We start from the raw sequence: 24,004 nt of genomic DNA, 5'->3' as shown, positions 1-24,004 counted from the left end.
ATGACTTGTGTAGTAGTGTATCTACCTAATCCTTTTGAAATAAAGGAAGAAAATAAATGAGTAGAAGAAAAAGGAAGTGTTTATTTCATTATGTTTTTCAATGCAAGGAAATAAACGAACAAAAGACACCTATACATAATATAATAATAACTACTATTTAAAAAATAACTGTTAGAAAACCTTGGCATGAAACGATTATCCTCATAAGGGGATAATTGGGTTGGACATGGATGACTATTATGCATTGCTTTATACACATGTGTTTAAATGAGAATGTTAATATGAGTTCAAGGAAATATAATTTCATTCCATGCGCAAGATGCTTAAAAGTGTTATATGATGTTTACGAATAAAAAACGATCCAAAGAAGCTCTTTGCATGTTAGGCATACATTTCATTTCATACGAGTTAGGCATTGTGAATGGTATGATACATAATTAAGTTCATATTTCATATGATGTTTTGCTTACTACACCACTTTTCCACTGTTACGATGTTTTAAAGAATTCAATAAATGTTTAAAATTTGGATGTCTTGGGTGCTAAAGAGTAAGATATGAAGTAGTTAAGTGTACGATTAGAGACTTGATCTTATTCACATTATGGTTGGGAATAGTAATGGACTAGACTTACACATGGTTGATTTGTCATAATTTATAACAATTGAACCCAAAGTTGATTTTATTGACTCCTGATGTTTATAAAGTAAAAACCTGAGATTTCCACAAGAAGTTCTCATCAAATTGAAATATTTGATAAAGTACATTGTTATTCCCAATCCTTATAGTGAGGGTTGTTTCAAAATAGACTTTTATATAAAAACAAACTAGAAGAATTTGAGTTAAATTAAAAAATATATAATTATTTTTGTTAGGTTTTGGATGAACATGGTCATTTTTGAAATCGAGAGGTATTCCTTTAGATTGTTTTCAGAAACGACCTTGTTCATGCACTCGCGACTTCCCGAAGCCCATACTTGACCCCGATTTCAAACTGCCGACATACGTAACTCAACTAGTTTTCTGGTGTCAAGAGCTCGTAGGGGAAGTGACAAGAGCTCTCAACTACAACTTCACTGGATGTTGTCCCTTAACATATTTGTCCATCCATGACTTTGCAAAACTCCAACATCCAAGCAAACAACAAATTATGGATGATGTGACCATTTTGATCCTGATAGAGAGTCTAACATGATGGCACAATCGCCATTCTTCTCTCAACACAATTACACATATATGGATCGTGACATAATCCTCGATCCAATGATCAACATACAATATAGTCACATATTGCACTCATCGATCACATCCCGTAGCTCGGTTGTAGCCACCCCAATGCAAAGATGGAGTAGTCCTCAACATGTTGCCTCCTCCTTAAGGCCACACACACACACACACTAGTATAGTCCATGGAAACCTCAAGAGAAGTTGATAAAGATGCTATGTTATATATATGCTGCTAACATTCTTCAAAGTTAACCTTAAACAAATTATAAATGTTTTTTTTATGTTTACTCTTTTCACCGCTCTAGAAAACTAAATGAATCTTACCAATATTCTTTTGGAAAACATTTATGAAGCATACGATCCCAAATTTTGTTACAATACCTTATATTAAAAAGTAAAACAAAATTACTTGTTTACCCCTTCATTTCATATGATATGAAACTATAAATTCATAAGACTCTCATTTGTTTTTATTATTGTTCTTTGGTCAATCAAATGCATCTATTGCTCACAAACATCTTGTTCTAATTATCAAATATGGAATAATTTTTTTCGAAACACATATAAGACCACTTCTATAAAACAGATAAAAAACTAAATCAAAGTAAGAGAAGGGGAAACGAAGATAAAAGTGGAAGAGGGGTTTGAAAGGCAGGAAGAGTCATCCCACATCGGCTGCTGGAATGAAACAGAAGGTATGAGAGTCATTACTTAAAGCAAGCAGCTGAAACAAGGAAAGACACGCAGCCATGTGGTAAGCACAAAGCGAACTATTCTTTCGCCTTTTACTAAAGAATACCGTGTGCTTGCCATACACAGTGGCATACGCCTATTTTTGGAGAGTCCCTTCCTTCATTGGTGGGCTCCAACCAATTTTCGCAGTTCAAAATCTTCTACTCAGCTTTGCCTAGTTTGCATTGCTGGTAATTTGGAAACAGAACAACTGAAATAACCCAAGTGTTACGAGTTTTACTTGGTTTCAGGAAAACCTAGTCTGTTTTATAAAAGATTTAAAAGGGACAATCGGAAATTCTCTTATGAAGAAACCAGTCAATCAAAGGGTCTTTACTGGAATATTAATCATGAAAATTCATTGAATTTTCAACTGACTTAAATCGGGATGACAAAACTATATTATCTAGAGCGTTTGTTAACTAACGGAGTGTCAATATAAAGACATCCTACTATATTAGTTAATCATAAAAGTCAAGAAATAAAAGCCAAAAAGTACTAATAGGTTAAGCCAAGATGACAACCTCTTTTGACCTGTCATATTGACACCTATAGCTACATATTATATTGTTCTTAAGTTCTCTTCAAATTAGTTTTAACCACAATTTTAGTAGAAGTGTCCCTCAAGAACTTTCCGAAGATGCTAAATAATGCACAGATATATAGATATTATATGCTAGCTACCAACACTTTTCAATTACAAGAATGTTTTGATAATGATCACTCTAGCAAGTGAAGGAACAAGGGGGTCTTAAAATTTCTATATCTCCCGAAACATTTAATAAACGCTCCTTACGTGTCACATTACCTTTATCAAAAAGTAAAACAAATATACATGTTTACCCCTCTATTTACTATATTTTTAAACACTCGCTTCATAAGACCGTGTTTGACCAATCAGATAAATAATGTACTCTAACCATCTAACATCTAGTAATTATATACCTTCAGAAACTTGTATATGTTCACTTCTTAAGGCCCCTCCGTATACCTTAAACCGAACACTACGGTGGCTGAGGTGGCGCCGCAGTGTGCATCGACCCCCTTCGGTGACCATGGTGATGTCCCCGCACCAGATGGTATTACCGCACCTTGCTTTGCCTCTTTTGTGACCGTTGAGCCTTCAATGTCTATTTTTCATTTTTTTTAACTTTGCTAAAAATATTACTATTCACTTCTCATTTTACAACACAAAAAACACCAAATACTCTATATACAACTTTTTTTTTTTTTTTTTTTTTTTTTTTTTTTTAATTTAAAAATGTTTGCATCGTCGTCGTCGTCCACTTCATTGGATACGTTGGTGTTGTGGGAAGCAAGGTTTATCGAATACGTTATGTAAACAACACTAGCATATCTACAAGAAAATGAAGCCGAAAGTTTGCAACCGAAACTTAGAAATCATCATTTACGGAGAAATTGTAAAGTCGGCCACAACCAACTTGTCAACGACTACTTTGCCGATGATGCATTGTATGCCGTAAAATTCGGACGCCGGTTCTGGATGAGGAAGAAATTATTTTAACGCATTGTCGACGACATCAACAATCGATTTCCATATTTTCAGCAGCGGGTTAATGGAAGAGGTCGGAAAGGTTTCTCCTCAATTAAAAAGTGTACCACTGCAATCCGTCAACTAGCATTCGGCATGGGACCGGACTCATGGGATGAATATTTGAGGATGTCAAAGCGAACGACGAGGCAATGTGTATACAAGTTTGCTAGATTTGTGATTATTCTCTATCGTGATCGCTATTTACGCGATAAGTGACATCTACAAACTATATACAACACTTGAAAAAACATGGGTTATATGAAATGCTTGGTAGTACTGGTTGTATGCATCGGGGTTGTAACATCATGTTTCGAGAAGTTTCTTATTTCAGGATTGTGGACAATAAATGGATCAGGTAAAGGCCGTGGGCTTAAAGGGAATAGGGTTTAGACCCTATTGGATGTTGATAATATTAGCCTTGGTTTGTGTCTTGGAGTCAAAGACTAAAATGGGAAAAGTTATGTTTTAGACTTTTTCAAGAATTAAGGATTTTAGTTTGGTGTGTTTTAAGTCAAATGTAACTACATAGAGTTGTGGAACTCCTTAATACCTTCCAGTGCATATAAAGATCGTTGAAAACATAGTTGATAGGAAGAAGTTATGATTGTTTGAAGTTAGTGAAATTTGGTGAAAACCCGTTCTCACAAGGTGAGAAGTAATTCTCACTATGTGAGAACTGTGTAGCCCAAGCCCACAAATTTTTAGGGTTTTCAAGGTATTTAAAGGTAATGATTCATGTTTTAGGGTATTTTCTTAGCCTCCATCATATCTATAACCTCTTGGGAGAAACCCTACCCTACATTTTCAAGTTTGAGCCTCCACTCTCCATCAATTGAAGATCTCAACTTTCATCTACCTTATAGACCTATATAAGCTATATATAAAGTTCCAAGTTTTATTGCATTTCATCTTGGATCTGAGTGTATTTGGTGTTTTGGTCCATTTTTATGAGTTTTGAGTGAGTCGAGAATAATGTTTGAAACTTTATTACTCTCCTATGTCCCAAGAACATTGTGTGTTTAAGATATGGACCCCAATACCTTTTGATCAGTTTAGAATGTTTTCTTGGACCTCATGTATAGGAAAGTTTTGATATTTTGCCTTCCCTTTCAGCCATGCAAGTTATCTTGGTCATTTAGCTAATTTTGGTGTATTAAAGTTTAGATCTTGAAAGCTTGAGACATTATTATGGATAAAGTTGGAAACTTTATCCATCTAAACATCATGTTAAATTAGATATGAAGGTTGGAGACTTAGACTTAACGGATTAAATTAAGAAAGATGCATTTTGGGCCCGTTTTGAGACCTAAAGTCCACATCTTGATGGTTTGAAACTTCCTAATGGATAAAGTTAGAAACTTTATCCATTAAGACCTCAGATATGATCAAATTTGAGCTTTGGACCTCTTGAAATAGGAAGAAAATGGATTAAGCTTGTTTAAGTTGTTCAGAACAGTCCCCATGGCGTGGTCTTAGGCTGCCACAACATGGTGAGTACGGAGTCTGCGATTATTTTGGCATTTAGTTCCCATGACGTGGCTAAGGAAGGCCATGACGCGGAGAGCTGTTGTTGGCAATTTTGACCTTAACTTTTACCATTGACTTTTTGTCAAACTTGGGTTGAATTAAGTATTTGACTAAGGGATGGTCTCAGTTTGGTTTTAGGAAGCTTGGTTTGGCTGTGTTGTTGCTACGATAGCTGTTGGGCTTCTGTTAAGTGGTTCAGGTGAGTTCTTTTCACCATATTTGTGGGTCGAAGGCATCAATACCAACCCACTAGGTTATGTATCATGGTATATAGGATGTTGTTATGCTGTAGTGACATGTTAGATTGGTTGATATATAATTGTCTATATTTGTTGATTATTGTTTATCTGTTGCATATGTAGACATATTGGTGGTTAGGTTGAGGTATTGCTTCGTGCGGTGGACTAACAAACCTAGATGGTTGGGTTGAGACTCTGTGTCAACAAACTCGGATGGTTAGGTTAAGACTATGTGTTAACTAACCTAGATGGTTGGGTTGAGACTCTGTGTCAACAAACTTGGATGGTTGGGTTGAGACTTTGTGTCAACAAATCCAGATGGTTGGGTTGAGGCCCTAGGCCAACAAAACCTATATGCATGTATTGTAATTGTTATAGTATTTTGTGTGGGGTATTTTGGGGGACTCGCTAAGCTTTGACTTACAATTGTTTTCTTGGTTTTCAGGTACATCAGATGATCGGGGCATGGCGAAGGTGTGACCGGACACATCATGCTTGGATATTTTATTGATAGATAATTTTCGTGATACTCTGATTTATGGTTATGACTTTTTGGAAACAATGTTTTGTAATACTTATGGGTTATTAAATGGTTTTAAAAATAAAAAATTTTATCATGATTTTTTGGATGTTACAAGGTGTTCAATGTGTCCTAATGTGTGGCACGGTCAATTTATGCGAGGTAATCAAAAGATGCCAACAATAATTTTAGAAGCAGTGGCATTGTATGATCTTTGGATATGACATGCGTTTTTTGGTCAAACGGGTTCCAACAACGACATTAACATTCTAGACCAATCGTTGATATTCAACGACATCTACCTTAGAAATCATATGATGTGTCGTTTCAAGCAAATGAGACATCGTACATGCATGGATATTACCTTATTGATGGAATATATCCCGAGTTAACTACGTTTGTGAAATCATTCTCATGTCCAAATGATGAAAAAGCGAATAAAGGTTAAGGGGGCCCAAGAATCTGCTAGGAAGGATATCGAGCGAACCTTTGGTGTTCTAAAGAGACGTTGACAAATACTAACAGCACGGATGTGATTTATGGAGTGCAAACGAATAAGTAGCCTGATGTATGCGTGTATCATATTGCATAATATGATTATAGAAGATGAGGGGAAAGCGATTTGCCACTACAATGTAAATGAAGATTTATCAAATGTAGAAGGAGTTGGTATTGGTATGCAGGCGTACATGGAGAACAATGCGGAGGTATACAACTAAGTCGGACACCACAACCTTCATGCAAATTTGGTGGAACATGTCTTCAATGCTCGAGTGAATCATGGTGTAGGCGATTTTGATGTAGACGAGTTGTTCGAATCTAGCGATGACAAGTTGAAAATGTTTGAAGGAGATTCATATGCGGATTATGATGATGTGGCTAGTGACGATGACTAGATCATGTTTTTTTTCGATGTTTTGAGTATGTTTTTTTATTTACGTTTTCTAATGTATTTTGTATTTTTTTTTTGTGGGCTGAGGGGAAAATAATGTGGCGATGAAGTCGCACTGTAGTATTGTGGTGAGTGTGGTATGACACTCTATGACCTAAAAACATAACATAAATAAGAGAGAAAACGGGAAGATAAGTTTGAAAGAGAGGAATGTGGGTTTGGGTTTTATCCTACACCGGTTGCTCGAATGAAACAGAAGGCGTGAGAGTCATTACATAACCCAAGCGGTTGGGAAATGGGAAGGCATGCAACCATGTGGTGAGCACAAAGCGAACTATTCTTTTGCCTTTTGCTAATGAATACCGTGTGCTCTCTATATATAATGGCATACACCTATTTTTGGAGAGTCTCTTCCTTCATTGAAAGGCTACAACCAATCTCCAGAGTTAAAAAAAGTCAACTAGTCTTGTTTGCCTAATCAGTTTAAGAAAATAAATAAAGGAAGAAAGGTAATGAGTAGAAAAATGAAATTTTGTTTATTTCATTCTATTTTTCAATATAAGAAACAAATGAGCAAAAGACACATACATAATATAATAATCATTAGTATTTAAAAAAAAAAAAACTGTTAGAAAACCATGGCATGGATGAACATTGAATGACTATTATGAATGTTCTTTACGCAATATTAATATGGGTTCAAGGAAGTATATTTTCATTCTATATATGCACAAGAAGCTTAAAAGTGATATGATGTTTATTCATAAAAAGTGATCTAAAGAAGCTTTTGCATGTTATGTATACATAAGTGCATATTTCATATGATGTTTTGCTTACTATCGTAAACTGCTTTTCCATTATTAAGATGTTTTAAAGAATTCAATAAATGTTTAAATTTTGGATGTGTCTTATGTGCTAAAGCGTAAGATATGAAGAAGTTAAGTGTACGATTAGAGGCATGGTATTATTCACATTATTGTTGGGAATCGTATGGATTAGACAATCTAGACTTACACATGGTTTGATTTGTCATAATTTTATAACGAGTGCACTCGAAGTTGATTTTATTGTCTCGTGATGTTTATAAAGTAAAAAACTAGGATTTCCGCAATGAGTTATCATCAAGTTGAAATATTTGATAAAGTATGTTGCTATTCCCAATCCTTTATAGCGAGGGTTGTTTCACTTTTAATCATCAAATTGAAATATTTGATAAAGTATGTTGCTATTCCCAATCCTTTATAGTGAGGGTTGTTTCAATTTTAATCCATTTTCTCTTAGTATGAGATTATCTAGTCATGATTGGTCAAACATATTTTAGCTCCGGATAAAGACCTATAAAAAATAATTTTAAATAGTTATTGCCAAGATTTGAAGCTGGGGCTCTTAAATCGAAGCTAAACATTATAGCCAAATAGGGTAACAACAAATTAATGAAAATAGACTTCCAAATAAAAACAATCTAAAAGAATTCGAGTTAAATAATATATATATATATATATATATATATATATATATATATATATATATATATATAGAGAGAGAGAGAGAGAGAGAGAGAGAGTTAGGTTCAAATGTTTTTACTATCTATTGTGTGCTTGTATGATTGATTCTGGACCAATTATTTTAGTTATTTTAATAAAGTAATTAATGCATATTAAATGTTGAAGTTCTAATTAATGCTCATTATATCTTTAACATCTAATATGCATTAATTATTTTCTTAAAATAACTAAAATGATTGGTTCGGAATCAATCTTAAATGCACACAATAGATAGTTAGAACAATATAACCTAACCCTATATATATATATATATATATATATATATATATATATATATATATATATATATATATATATATATTGTGGAGTAGTCCTCAATATGTTGCTTATTCCTTAAGGCCACACATACCAATATAGTTCATGGAAACCTCAAGAGAAGTTTCCAAAGATGCTATGTTATATGATGCTAACACTCTTCAAAGTTAACCTTACATAAATGTTCTTTATGTTTGCACTTTTCACCACTATAGCCAACTAAGGAACAAATAATCTGTTGAACCTGAAGGGGTATATTCGTCATTTCTGTATTAAGGTTACATTTGTCTTTTGCATTTATTAGTTGCAAGATTGTTAAAGTTAGGTTGTTAGCTAGTTGCTCTATATATAATGTTATAGCTTGTACTCTGTTTTTTGGGTTAATCAAAGCAATTCATTCCAATTCTATAGATGTAATAGAATGTTACAATTTTCATTCTTTTCAAAAACATTTACGAAGCATATGGTCCCGGTTTTTTCACAATACCTCTATTAAAAAGTAAAAAAACTTGTCTACACCTTCATTTTTATATAATATGAAAGGTACTCTAATTTCATAAAACTGTCATTTTTTTTAGTTTTCTTTGGTCAATCAAATCTATCGTTCACAAATATCTTATTATAACTTTATATCCAATATACAGTATATATTGTTTTAAAACCCATATAAGAACATTCCTAGAAATCAGATCAAAAAGTAGATCAAAGCAAGAGAAGGGGAAATGAAGATAAAAGTGGAAGAGGGGTTCTAAAGGGAGGAAGAGTCATCCCACATCGGCTGCTGGAATGAGAGAGAAGGTGTGAGAGTCGTTACTTAAAGCAAGCAGCTGAAAGAAGGAAAGGCACGCAGCCATGTGGTAAGCACAAAGCGAACTATTCTTTCGCCTTTTACTAAAGAATACCGTGTGCTTGCCATATACAGTGGCATACGCTTATTTTTGGAGAGTCCCTTCCTTCATTGGTGGGCTCCAACCAATTTTCAGTTTTATAATTTTGACCAGTTTTTTTTAACTTATCTCTTTATAAGCCAAACTTGACAAATACAGCTACTATTTATTTGGTAATTAAAATCCTGAAATAACTAAAGAAATACGATTCAGCATCAGCAAAACTATCACATTATAATAACGAAATTTTGATTAAATCAAATATATACATTTATAACACATATATGAATCTACATACTTAAAAAGGGAACTATAAACATACTAAAATCCCTTGAAGCTTCGGCCTTCTACACCTTCTCCTTGTGCTCCAAACTTGAAGCTATAGCACTCCTGAGATACATGTTAAGGTGAGCTTTATGTTTTTAATTCACGATTATCTATCTTAATTTAGAAAATATCACACTTCCCACAGCCGTAAACTGTGTTTTTCAGAAAACATGGTAATGACACATTGATACTGATTGCATACAAAATACTTAAACATGTACTATACCATAACACATTAATTCAAAACAAACATGCCTTTCATAAAGATCATCATATATAAATGTACCATAAACAAATAACATGTTGAAAACATATATGTATCCAAGTTAAAGTAAAAAGGATTTTCTTTTTGTATTTTAAACAAATTATGTAAATATTACCCTCTTTTCTAAGATGCATATCTGTCTTGACATACAATTTAGTTATGTTTTAGATACATGATAAAAAAATTAAAATATTTGTTAAAAAGACAGTTGACAAACATATCTATTAGACTATTACAGTAAATCTCACAAACATCTTGTAACTATTGCTTTAAAGTATATAAGTAACTTTATAAAAAATGACATCAAGAAAATATTTTCAACATAGTTTGCAACAAAGTTGTAATGTAATATGATGAGATATTGTACCTTGGTTTCTCCTTGTGTTACGAAGTGGCCTTACCCATCTGTCTTTCCTCTTTGTGAACAAATCACTATACCTTGTATACAAAAAGTTCCCAATAACAGCTCCAACAACCAACCCACTTCCAATTCCACAAAAAATAATGATCCAATCAATTCTTTCGCTCGGGAGGAGAGAGACTCGGACGCATTGCTTGTTGGTGGAAATCTTGACAACTTTAAACCCTCACATTCCTTCGATAAAGGTTTCCCACATAACCCAGGATTCCCCTCATAGGAGTTGTTCTCAAATGTATCAAATTGTTGCCCTTGAGGAATGTGCCCATCAAGATGGTTGAATGACACGTTGAAAATAGAAAGGAAGTTGAGTTGCGCCAACAGTTGAGGGATTTCTCCAGATAGCTCGTTTCTAGAGAGATCCAAAGATTCAAGATTCTTTAGGTAACCAAACGATGCCAAGACACGTCCGGTAAAATGGTTGTTGGAAAGATTGAGTGCTTCAAGCCCTATGAGATCTTTGAGTGATAGCGGGATTTCTCCTTCAAAATGGTTACAAGAGAGATCAATATCCATATATATGGTTAAAATCTTTTTGTATTCCGTTTTGACACCTTTGTGTATTATTGTCATCGTGTATGGCATACTTGAATTGTAGTATTTGAAGGACATATCTGATTTCATAACAGATGATTCACCATCATAAACCGATGTCATGGCATTGCAATTTTGGAAGTAATTTCCATGCAATTGGCCACAAAAACCATTGTGAGAGAGGTCTATGATCCGCAACTTAGGGAATTGTGAGCAAATTGTCGTTGAAGCTTGAATTGGACCATAAAATTTGTTGGATCTTAAAATGAGAACTTGCAGCTTGGCAAGAGTTCCCAGCCAAAAAGGAAAGACATCATCAAAAGTGTTATCTCCAAGAGAAAGAACTTCTAAATTAGTACAATTTGTCAATGATCTTGGAATCTGACCCATAAATGGGTTTTCGCTCAAATCAATATTTTTTAGCTGGCTGCCATGCACAAACAAATCCATCATCATGCCATGAAAGTTATTTTGCCTTAGATCTAAACTCAACAATGAATTGCTTAAGGCACCGAAACATGGAGGAAGAGTGCCACTCATCTTTGAGAGATTTCACTTCACATATCGATGGTGGTATTTCTCCAGTTAGATTGTTATTTGATGCTGAATAAACAACTGTGGTTTGTGGTGGGATTGGTAGCTCCCCTCAAACCTGATTATTCTTGATGGAAAATCCTTGTAAACGTCTCCATGGGAGAATCTGAGGATGCTGATGAAACCCAGTGCTGGAGTTGTTGGAAAGGTCAATCACTTGTAATGATTCTTTGCTGTTGTTCCAGATCCACACGGGTACCATGCCATTAATTTTGTTGTTGTCGAGAAATAAGACTTCCAACTTATTTTGGAATTGCAAAAAGGCAGGGAATTCCTTCAAGTTACATGTGACAGTGATAGGAGTTTAAGTTCTGGTAAGGTGGTATTGGTGTAGTTGTTGGTGGACGTTAATGATATCCTATTGTAACCTAACCCAAGAGTCACGAGTTTGTTGAGTTGTAGGAACATCTCTAAGCCGACATTCCCACTAAAACTATTCGAACCTAGGTGAAGATATTGAAGGGTTTTTGAGTTGGAAAATGAGCTTAAAATTGGTCCTTGCAACTGATTTTGTTGAAGGTCTAGCGTTGTTAGTTGGGTGAGGTTGAAAAGTGGATAACCTTATTGACCTCAAAGAAGAAAAGTTGGACAAGAAATGAGGTACAGAAGAACTAATGTCAACCCCTGAGAGATGGAGTTCTTCCTTCTTCGAGTTCTGTTAAGTTTTGTATTAGGTTCTTGAGGCTAGGATTGTGAAGCTTTAGTGGATTCCCCGATAGATCTAAAGAAGACAACTGTGTCAACTTTGCGATCTCATTTGGGATTTGGCCACTAAAACCAGAATGAGAGAGATTGAGGCTTTTTAACTGCTTTAGACGAGCAATCTCATATGGGATTTGAGATTCATCAAAGTAGTTCATGGCAAGGTTGAGGCTTTGAAGATGAACTAGGCTGAAGAGGGTGTTGGTAGAGTTGATATGCCCACAAAGAAAGCTTTCACTCAAGTCAAGGCTGACTACATGGCCATAAACATGGTTGTTGCTGCATTCCACCCCATGCCATGAACAACAATCAAAACGAGCATCTGATGCATTGCTTGTGGTCTTCCAAGAGTTAAACGTTTGAAACCAACTAGCAGCACAAGCCACATCACCTTGATGAATTATGCTTTGCTTAAACTGAAACAAGGCTGAACATTCCTCTTCATGGCTTAGTGAAGAAGAACGAGTCATGCATGTGATAGTGACCAACAAGTATACAAGGGAGCTGGTTAGCAACAAGTTGAAGTGATTCGTGTATGGAGCCATGAAAAAGGTTTAGTTTCTGCATACTTCTTTATATAGACCAGTACTATATGCTACGTAGCAATCAAAATATATATTAAGAAATGCACACTCTAGAGAGATGAAGAACGAGTCATAACTGTGTAAATAATCATATACTTTATGTTTTAGGTAGATGAAGAATCAACTTATAAAGTCAAAAGAAAAAAAGTCAATTGAAGATTTTTTATGTATCTGTTTATTATAACATGTTATAACTTTAAAGTATTCTTATTTGGTTATTGTTATATCAGCTTATTTGAATACAAATTTTCTATTATAGCAATCGGTGGCTAACTTTAGTAGTTTTTTATAAGGATAATGACATGAAATAATAACTTAAGAAAATTTAAGATTTGTTTAACCTACATAGCTCAACTTTTTTGAAATGGTTTTACATTCAAGCTTCATTTTTGTTATATTTAATTGAAACAAAGTAAACCGTAACATGTTTATGTTTTTGACTAATAACATGACAACATATTTAAAACATTTTCTTCAATAATAACCAAATTTCAGTTTTGTTTTACTACTTTAAAAGAATTTTAACTTACGCCACTAAAGTTTAATATTTTTTAATGTTGTGAAAATTTCTTCCATTTATGAAAGGAAGTAATTCGTACATAACAATTTTTATCCGTAAAAATCATACTTAACAGAGTTGTATAATACAACATTTTAAAACACAAATTGTTGTGTATAGAGAAATTTTGTTGTATACGAATCATTCCCTTTATGAAAGTTTGTAGCATAGTATAAAGCAATAAAACGAAGTTTAATAAATAAAATGGGTGTAACTGTCAGTTTTAGGGTTAAAGGTTTTTTTCATGCATTGAAAATATTTGGCTTGCAATGAAAGATTATATATGAGTTAGCCTAACTTAACTAAGGAAAGATAATTACTTGTGGACTAAGTAAATAATAAGATAACCCTAATAATTCAAATTCAATATCAACACTACCCTTCAAGTTGGATTGTGAAGATCACAAACACCCAATTTATTGTATATAAACTTCAAACGTTTAGCTCTAAGAGCCTTAGGGGACAAAATCATTCTCGTCGAACTTGTTGAAGCCGCCGAGCCCAAGGTGTAGGGAGTTGTGATCTTGTTGAACCTGCCTAAGGATCCCTCCCAACATGTCTTCCCATTTCCCTTCTTTGCTTACAACCTCCAACGGTCTCTTGAACCCGCAACACCTCTCTCTTATCTTTTGCTCTCCTCCCACCATTCCCTCTGTTGGTGATTTTAGTGTCACCATGTCATTTTAAGTAACCGGAACTAACATGTGAGCTAAGGGGTTTCATAATTTGTACTCTAATATATGTACGGGGTTGTGCAGAGTGCACACATGTATAAGATCGAATTAGAAGCCGGTTCGACGACTAGTCGGGGGTCCGGGCGCAGCGCCCCTTTGGCGGGGTCTAGGGTCAACGCCCCTAGCGGAGTCCAAGGGGCATTATGGTAAAACTAACGAAACTCGTTAGTTTTTGTAACCCAAAATTCTCATTAAATCCGGATTATCATGACTTGCTTACAAAGCAACTAATGACGACCCAACCCTAATGAAACCCTAATCTCGTTTAATATATAAACAGTTCTTCCTCTTCAAAAGGGAGGGACGAACTTAACATCTCGTTTTTCATCATAGTTTCACAGAATCCTCTAGCATATTAGCTTATGATTTATGTGTCTAGAATCGTAAGTGTCCACTTGGATTATCCTAGACTGGATTTCTTGTAACCCAGACATAGGGTAGAAATATCAGTTCGGAAAGTGATATCACAATCCAAGTTGGTATCCAGATCTCCACCACAAACCCTAAATTTCCCCACACCCTCTACTCCCCTCTGGTCCAACCCGCTCAACCCCTCCACTTCTACCCCGTTACGATTTTCTGTCTTTGATACTTTGATGTATCAGAGACTGATTTTCAGTCCCACATACATAAAAAATCAACTATCTAGGACTAGATTTCAGGGACTAGCTGGGGACTAGCTAAATCAGTCCCCAAGTTTCATCAGAGACTGAGTATTTACCATCAAAGAATGATTATGTCAGTCTATGATACCCTTTTTTCTTGTAGTGCTTAGTGAAGATGCCGGCAGGTGAAACTCAGACCGTATGGTACAAAGCTTTATTTCAGTACTATTCACAAACTCAAAATGAAATAACAACCTATTTCGATATGATTTGTTATTTTCATGATAAACTGGGTTTACTGCAACGTGTCGAGTAGCTTCCTTGTAACACATCAATGACGTGACACTAGCACTAAGAGAATCCACACTTGTGCCGAAGACTTCTATGTCGACGACAACAGTCGTCTCTACAACTTAGGCTATATACCGACGACATGCCGTTTGTATATGTTTTGAATAATTTTTTTGACCAGGATATCTATGCTGGTGAAATGTTGTCGCCATAATTTAGGTGGGAACGAATAAAGTTTATGCGGTTTTCTGAAAATTTATTTCGACGACATGTTGTCGGTATAAGTTACAGAATATAATTTCTATTTATTTATAATTCATGTTGCAAAAAAAAAAACGGTGTCGTTTGTAAAAGAGTTATCCCGACGATATGTCGTCGGTATAAAGGGCATGTGATCCATGTATACTTTATCTCGACGACTTTTCGTTGGTATAAAGGTATTTTTTTTTTCTTTATGAGAGGGTATAAACGACATCGTTTTCATTATCCCTATACCGACATTTTGTCGTCGGCATAGGGTTCCAATGACTTTGGTATCCCTAGTTCGTCATTCACAACGTTGCACAAAATAATCCAACCCAAAACTTTCTGAATCCATGATCCCTTCTCCGACATGATTTTACCGGTGTTTCACCGCCTTTCACCGATAATTTGCTTCATTCATTAAACTTTTGTTGATTTCACGGATTTTAGGTGTAATTTTGAGTTTTTTGTGTTTCAATTTCTAGAAATACGAACACCACTATCTCCAACAACATACCACCTGTCTCTAGTCGCCACTAAAGGACAATAGGTAAGACCCAAAAGGTCATTATTTCTCTTGTGTTTCTAATTATGGTTGCAATTTTGAGTGATTTGCGTTTTTTGTTTTGATTTTATGATTAGGGATGGCAAAAAGCCCCGTACCCGATGGGGAACCCGAAACCCGCACCCGTTTTGACCGGGGAATCCCCAAGTTGACCGGGGATGGGGACGGGGATGGGGAATCCCCGAATAAAAAAAGTGGGGAAGGGGATGGGGATGGGGACACCCCTAATCCCCGACCCTGGACCCGCCCCCGATATATATTAATATATAAAAGTAATACAAAACATATATTTATAGTACAATTTACAATACATAGAATTTTATCCAAGTAACCTAATTCATTAGTAATTTGTGGTTGAAATTATACTTTGTTTTTCTTTTTATCTTATTTAAACTCATGTATGATTTTTTTTTTTTTTGTATTTTGTTCATTTATTTTACCTCAAATATCACTCTGATAATTTTTTCTACTTGATTTCTCATGTATATATTTAAATATGGTAGAAAAATTATTTATATTTTTTATGCAATGTATATATTTTTTTTATATTTTGTAAAATCTTTAAACTTATGCTGGTAAAATTGAAATTTAGATGTTTTCTTTACATAAATTTTTTCATATTAAAAGAGAAAAAGAAATCCCCGATTCCCCGTTGGGGATCCCCGATCCCCGTTGGGGGTGGGGATGGGGGTTTATTTATATTCCCCGGTGGGGATGGGGATGGGGATGGGGATTGGAATGAGGATTCGGGGATGGAGATGGGGATTGGGGTCCCCTGTAAAACCCGCCCCCGTTGCCATCTCTATTTATGATTTGGTGCTATTTTTCGTTGAGTGAACCACCATAGACGTTGGACTTTAGATTTTGGGTGGTATTCCTGTGGCATTTCATAGCGATGCGTTTTTCCGGTTTTGGGGGTTCTTTCTCGTTTTTTCTTAGACAAAACATCAAAAATGGTCCCTGTGGTTTCATAAAATCTGAAGTTTGGTCTCTAATTTACAAAAACCTCACGGATCGTCCATGTGGTTTCAAAACTTTTAATATTTAGTTCTTCTGACTAAGTCCGTTAGCTTTCTACCGTTAAGTGAGGGGTATTTTCGTCATTTGAATACTCAAGGACCATTTTTGAGGTTTTCTATTTTTTTAAATGAAAAAAATGAAATTTAAAGGGGTCCCGCCCTCTCTCTCATATGAAATCATCGCATGAACAATTTTTTACTGAAAAAGTCAAAATTGAAGTTCGATTTAAGGGAAATCAATCTATCGTCCATCATCGGTATTGGTATCTGATGGAGATGATGAAGTCTTCACCAGCTCCACCGAAGATACATCTCCACCACACCTCGCCATCTACACCCTACAAGTCCACCACCGCTACCGGGATTGAGAATCGACCACCATTGTTAGCATCTAATTGAGATAATGTCTTTGCAAATGATGTTGGGCTTTCTTGATCAAATAATAGCTGAAGATGATTAAATCAATCCCTTGAAGCAACAACACAACATACATCCCAAACGTTGATTGTTATTCTCTGATAAACAATCACAGGTGTAACATATTTGATTTTAATTTATTTCCATTGTTCTTATCTCACTAAACAACTTGCGAGCACGAAAGAGGTCCAAAAATTGATCTGGGTTAAATGCATCTTGAAATTTGTAGAAAAAAATAGATGCTTGTAAGTTGTACCCCATAAGCAGAAACAATTTCCGTAAATTTAGAACGTATCAGACAAAGGGTTTCAAGGGTACAAGCAAAGAAATCCAAAACATCATAAAATTCAGAAAATTCGGTCAAGTCCCAACCTTTTCTTACCAATTACCAACAATCATTGTTCGTAAACATGGAATCCAAGAACACTCGAACTGCCACATGATGAAGATTAAAAGCCAGTGTTGTGTGTGAGAGAGAGATTTAAGTTGTATGCATAGATGGGGAGGAGGAGTAAAGCAGTTCAGCAACAAGTGGGGGTGTTTGACTGTTGATGCTCGACATGAAGAACGAGGAAGATAGGGAGTCAGTTTTCTGGTGGCTCCCCTTTTTGTTGTTAAGCCTTGTCGTCGAAGTTGTGGCTTCGAGAGATGCAGGGACAAATCAAGAAACAACAGGGTGTTTTTGAATCTGTTATTGACGAGAAGGAGCAAAAGAAAGAGCTTGTCGTCTCTTGGTTTTCACCGGAAAATCACACACTTCGGTGCTGTGTTATTGACAGAAAACAAAAAAGGAAGGAGTATACAAGCAACAACGATCTTTAGGGGTGTTTGTGGGGTTGCTAAATGACGTGAGGGTGCTAAGAATTGATGATATCCATCGGTTCTTCCTTCCCTTTCTTCACGAGAGAGAGACCCCTTCAAATTTTATTTTTTTTCATTTTAAAAAAAGAAAAATAGAAAACCTCATAAATGGTCCCCAATTATTGAAATGACAAAAATACCCCTTACTTAACGGTAGAAAGCTGACGGAGTTAGGTGGAATGAGTAAATATTAAAAATTTTGAAACCATAGGGACAATCCGTAAGGTTTTTGTAAATTAGGGACCAAACTTTAGATTTTATGAAACCACAAGGACCATTTTTGAAGTTTTGTCTTTTTCTTAAATAGGCAAATGTATGTTTCCTGATTTTTTGGACTTATATATATATATATATATATATATATATATATATATATATATATATATAGAATATATATATATATATATATATATATATATATATATATATAGAGAGAGAGAGAGAGAGAGAGAGAGAGAGAGTTAGGTTATTTTGTTTTCACTATCTATTATGTGCATGTATGATTGATTATGGACCAATCATTTTAGTTATTTTAAAAAATTAATTAATGCATATTACATGTTGAAGATATAATAGGTATTAATTACATCTTCAACATTTAATATGCATTAATTACTTTTTTAAAATAACTAAAATGATTGGTCCATAATCAATCATACAGACACAATATATAGTGAAAACATTTGAACCTAACTCTCTCTCTCTCTCTCTCTCTATATATATATATATATATATATATATATATATATATATATATATATATATATATATATATATATATATATATATATATATATATAGAGAGAGAGAGAGAGAGAGAGAGTTAGGTTCAAATGTTTTCAATATATATATATATATATATATATATATATATATATATATATATATATATATATATATATTAGTTTATAACCCGTGGAAACCACGGTTACAAAATTAATTAAATATTCATAGTAAAAAATTCAAAATTATTAATCAATTATTTTATATAAAATTTTAAATACATTATTAATTAAGAGATTTTTTTATTAGTTATGTAAAATTATAATTATTGATTCAAATAAATATGTGGAATTAATTTATCATATATATTAGACTCTTTTTATTTGTGGACTAATGAAAACAATAATATAAAATTTAAAATTTAAAATAAAGAATAAATAGATTGACAAATAACATCACATTAATTAGGAGGTTTAATGAATTTAAAATAGAGAATTAATAGAATGACAAGTGGCATCATATTAATTAGGAGTTCTAATATTATGACATTTGGCAAAAATACTACTCTTTTATTAGTATATATATATATATATATATATATATATATATATATATATATATATATATATATATAATTTCTTATTTGTTTAAGTTTAATATGTATGATTGTGTTATTTGTTTGGATTTACTAGTTTGAGTATATATAAGATGAAATTATAAAGTACTTAATTGATAAGTGTTTAATGTGTTTCTATATTCATGGTAAGTGTTTAATATGCTTTGTAAGCAAATGGTTGAAGTGTTTCTATTTTCATGATAAGTGAATTAATTGATAAGTGTTTTTTTTGGCAAGTGCTTAAGGTATATTATTATTATTTTAGTGTTTAAATTTAGTTGTTTGTTATAATTAATGCATGTTTATTGTTTTCTTTATTTTATGAAAAAAAATCAAAAGGAGTATAGAAAAATGCAAGAAGAGGTTACGGAGGACGAAGATGTAAATGAGCAAGATGTAAATGTACAAGTAATTAATAAAACTATATTTTCTTCCCCGAAAATCAGTCCCGATGACATCTAATGACTTATCGTCGGTATAGACTATCCTGGCGACTTGTCGTCGACATAGGGTTAAAAGTTGTCGTCGCCATAGGGTTGATTCTTGTAGTGTAGTCTGGTTGGCATCAAAATCACGATCAATCTTAATTATAAACTTCACAAATGGTGTTAGCCATCACCCTATATTATGCTTCAACGGAAGACCCGAGAAATGACGCTTTGTCTCTTTGTTCTCCCTGGAATTGGAGTACCACCAAGGCTATTAAAATAATTTGTACATGATCATCTAGTAGTTGGATAGCTAAGCTAACTTGCATCTCTATAGGCTATCAAGTCAAGATTTTCATCTGAAGGCATGAACAAACATTATATCCAGTGTTTTCTTTAAATACCGAATGATGTGAATGGTTATAAAATACTTAACTGGTTTACTGAAAAAGCTATATCTGATTGTGTCATGGTAAGATATAAGAACTAACCCACTATTTGTCTATACCGGTGATGCTCCATTTTAGGATTTCATCTTCTTTTTGTAGACTGACAGGTTTTGTTCAATGGAAAAGGCACTTGAACAACTACCCACAATCTTCTAATATACCCACAATGTATATTCTCTGGTTGATGACAAAACCTTCTGCTGAACGAGCCACTTCTATACCCAAACAATACTATAACAAGCCTAGATCCTTTTTACTTAACCATGCATGAAATTGGTCTTGGGTTCTTCAATTAATTTCACACCACCATTACCATTAGGAGAATATCATCCACACATATGCGAGCTACAACATGAACATTCCCCCACAAAACACAAGCATCAAATGACCAAACCATCCACTTTTGACTAGTTTAGTAACAGACTGTTTTTCTCGAGTTAAAAAACCGGTGACCTACCACCCAGTTGAATCGGTTCAGTCCATTTAAAAAAAAACAGTGAGTTTATCCTTACCAAATATTTTATTTCAGCTATCCATTTATCTAATATAAGTAGATACTTTATACGCGACCACCTCCTACAAAACATAACAAAATTACCAACTCAAAGTAAAGGAAGATGGGAAGGGGAGGAGGAAGGCTTTGAAAAAAAAAGGCATGTAGGTTTAATGTTCATCCCACATAGGCTGCTTACAGGAAACATAAGACTTGGAAGTCATTACATAAACCAAGTAGTTGAGAAACGAAAAAGCACGCAGCCATGTGGTGAGAACAAAGCGAACTATTCTTTCGCCTTTTACTAAAGAATACCGTGTTCTCTCCATATATAGTGGCATACGCCTATTTTTGGAGAGTCTCTTGTTATATTCAAGGGCTCCAACCAATTTTCAAAGTTCAAATTTTCTCTAGTTCTTGTGTATGAGTCACTACTCTGGTCAATAGTATCATGGTAATTTTCATGACAGGAAAGTTCTTGCCATTTTGAGCTTATAATGGGGTATGAAATTAAGCTTCTGTTTGCCTAGCTTGTATAAAATTAAGTTAAAGGTCAGGACTAATAAGCTTCTTTATATTACACCTTGTTTACATTTCTAATACAACTGCATATAAATTTGTAGAACTGAGCCAAACTTTAGTGTATCCGAAACTCAAAAACAAATTTTTTGTTCAATCAACTCACTAATGCATGCATCGATAAATTATCCAACCTCCTTGATCCACAATATGAAAATGTACATTTTAGCAATCATTATAACATAAGAAGTACAAGAAAGGAACTCATGTGTTTGAGATAAAGTAAAAAAGGTTGCTGATCATGTGGTTTTTATTAGTGCTAACATCTAAATGATGAAATCCTAAAACGTGTTTAAACATTAAACGCCAATGTGTGAAGTCTAAATTAAAAGCCATTAAGACTCTTTGATAAGTGAGTTGAATAATATGAGTTAATACATATACCATTATCCATTTTCACAATACCATTATTTGAAACTCCAACTTGGCTTTTCTTCACGAAAATGTTTATTTATTTATTTATTTTTTTGTCATATAAATTAATTAATCTTTCACTAAATATCTTATTCTAATTATAATATCCAGTAATTACTTTCAAAACCCATACATTAACACTTCCTAAAAGACAGATCAAATATCAGATCAAAGCAAGAGAATGGAGAAAGGTGGAAGGACTTCAAAAAGAGAGGGATGCAGGTTTGGAGGTAATCCCACATTGGTTGCTTGATAAAAACAGGAGGGGTGAGTCTCATTACTTAAACCAAGCAGCTGTGACATTAAAAAACATGCAGCCATGCATTTAGCACAAAGCAAACTATTCTTTTGCCTTTTACTAAAGAATACCGTGTGCTCGCTGTTTTAAGTGACGGACGCCTATTTTTTAAGAGTCCCTTATGTATAGGCTTCAATCAATCTTTTAAGTTCAAAATTTTAGTAGTTTAGTGATAAGTTGTATAGTACCTTTGACCTTACTAGTTACTATTGGGGATTGAAAATCTCTATGCCTATTTTTTGAGAGTCCCTTATATATAAGCTCCAATCAATCCTTTAAGTTCAAAATTTTAGTAGTCTAGTGATAAGTTGTATAGTACCTTTGACCTTACTAGTTACTATTGGGGATCAAAAATCTCTTCTATTCAACACAAAAATAAAATTACAATAGGAGGAGCAACTCACACTCAACTATTACAAAAAAAAACAACCCTCTCACTAACACACACACACACTCTCTCTCTCTCTCTCTCTCTCTCTCTCTCTCTAAGTGTTATAATTAAACTCTCTGAGTTTGTGATGCTTTACAAACGAAGATGAAGCCTCTATTTATACCCATGGCAGCCACCATTTGTGCAACCTTAATTAATTGTGTTCATCATAGGGTAGGAAGAATAACTTGCCACCGTAGGTTTCATTTCGTCAACAAAGATGGTCATTGTAGATTTGGAGGCTGGAACGCAACAAATCCCCCCCCCCCCCCCCTCCTCCAGTCTCCATCCAACAATCTTCGTCCCAACTATGTCATAGTTTGTGTTTCTCTTGTGTCACCACCTTGGTCAACATGTCTGTAGGATTGTTATTGGTGTTGATCTTTAACAGCTTCAATTCTCGTCCCTCAATTGCTTTTTTAAGCTACTGATAACGGATATCAATGTGTTTTGTGTGGGAATGGTACATCAAGTTCTTGCTCAGGTCTATAGCACTCTAAATATCATAATGAATGATGTACTCTTCTTGTGGAAAGCCCAATTCTTGAAGAAACCGTTTTAGCCGTATAAGCTCCTTCCCAGCTTCAGCAGTAGCAATATACTCGGCTTTTGTTCTTGATAGTGTTGCACACTTCTGTAATTTGGATTGCCACGAGATAGCTCCCCTGCCAAAGTGAAAATGTAACTTGATGTAGATTTCTTATTATCAAGATATCCTAACATATCGACATTTGTATAACCTTCCACGATTGGCTTTGCTCCCCCGTAGCATAAGCATAGTTTCGAACTACCCTTCAAGTATCGAATTATCAACTTGACCGCTTCCTAATGTTGTTATCCCGGATTAATTAGATATTTACTCACAACACCAACAAAATGAGCAAAATATGGTCTTATACACACCATTGCATACATAAGACTTCCTATTGTTGGGGAATAAGGGGCTGCTTTCATCTCTTCTTTTTTCTTTCTCGGGAGAGGGACAATTTTTCTTACTCAACATGAAGTGATTAGCCAAGGGCGTACCAACGGGCTTGGCATTTTCCATGTTGAACCTTTTGATCACACATTCAACATACTCCTCCTGTGATAAGAACAATTTTATTGATTTTCTATCACATATAATTTTCATGCCCAATATATGTTGTGCTAGGACTAAGTCTTTCATATCAAATAACTTAGACAGATCTTTCTTCAAGTTGTTGATCATCATTGCATCTTGGCCCACCATCAACATATCATCCACGTAGAGCAAAAGGATGACAAATTTCCCATCTGGAAACTTCTTTAGGTAGACGTAGTGGTCTGCAATGACTCTTTTGTAGTCGTGACTCGCCATTAATAAGTCAAACTTCTTGTACCATTGCCTCGGGGATTGCTTAAGACCATAAAGGCTCTTATTTAATTTATAGACGAACGCTATAAATTTGGGAGTTTAAAGCCATCGGGATGCTCCATG

At 34.4% G+C, this 24,004-nt stretch overlaps 1 protein-coding gene and 5 non-coding genes across 6 annotated transcripts; 5 read left to right on the top strand and 1 right to left on the bottom strand.

Annotated features, from left to right (window-relative positions):
• Positions 1 to 1,970: 1,970 nt before the first annotated feature.
• On the top strand, positions 1,971 to 2,089 carry LOC111895974 (U5 spliceosomal RNA). The gene has a single exon (XR_002851746.1). It is a non-coding gene; the product is annotated as a U5 spliceosomal RNA (small nuclear RNA).
• Positions 2,090 to 6,999: 4,910 nt separating this feature from the next.
• LOC111896012 (U5 spliceosomal RNA) lies at positions 7,000 to 7,119 on the top strand. The gene has a single exon (XR_002851759.1). It is a non-coding gene; the product is annotated as a U5 spliceosomal RNA (small nuclear RNA).
• A 2,239-nt stretch (positions 7,120 to 9,358) lies between these two features.
• On the top strand, positions 9,359 to 9,477 carry LOC111895960 (U5 spliceosomal RNA). Its single transcript, XR_002851732.1, has one exon. It is a non-coding gene; the product is annotated as a U5 spliceosomal RNA (small nuclear RNA).
• An 84-nt stretch (positions 9,478 to 9,561) lies between these two features.
• LOC122194641 (receptor-like protein 7) lies at positions 9,562 to 12,761 on the bottom strand. Its single transcript, XM_042895606.1, has 2 exons — positions 10,357 to 12,761; positions 9,562 to 9,787 (listed from the first exon to the last, which is right to left on the bottom strand). The coding sequence occupies exon 1, from the start codon at positions 11,479 to 11,481 to the stop codon at positions 10,387 to 10,389; it is 1,095 nt and encodes a 364-aa protein (XP_042751540.1). The 5' UTR covers positions 11,482 to 12,761; the 3' UTR covers positions 9,562 to 9,787; positions 10,357 to 10,386.
• Positions 12,762 to 21,085: 8,324 nt separating this feature from the next.
• On the top strand, positions 21,086 to 21,204 carry LOC111895954 (U5 spliceosomal RNA). Its single transcript, XR_002851731.1, has one exon. It is a non-coding gene; the product is annotated as a U5 spliceosomal RNA (small nuclear RNA).
• Positions 21,205 to 22,132: 928 nt separating this feature from the next.
• LOC111896024 (U5 spliceosomal RNA) lies at positions 22,133 to 22,248 on the top strand. The gene has a single exon (XR_002851770.1). It is a non-coding gene; the product is annotated as a U5 spliceosomal RNA (small nuclear RNA).
• Positions 22,249 to 24,004: the final 1,756 nt, after the last annotated feature.

The sequence above is a fragment of the Lactuca sativa genome, chromosome 6 (genome assembly GCF_002870075.4).
Source record: "Lactuca sativa cultivar Salinas chromosome 6, Lsat_Salinas_v11, whole genome shotgun sequence".
In the NCBI taxonomy this organism is placed as follows: Eukaryota; Viridiplantae; Streptophyta; class Magnoliopsida; order Asterales; family Asteraceae; genus Lactuca; species Lactuca sativa.
The sequence above is the reverse complement of the archived record's forward strand: the minus strand, read 5'-3'. Positions and strand labels throughout refer to the sequence as shown.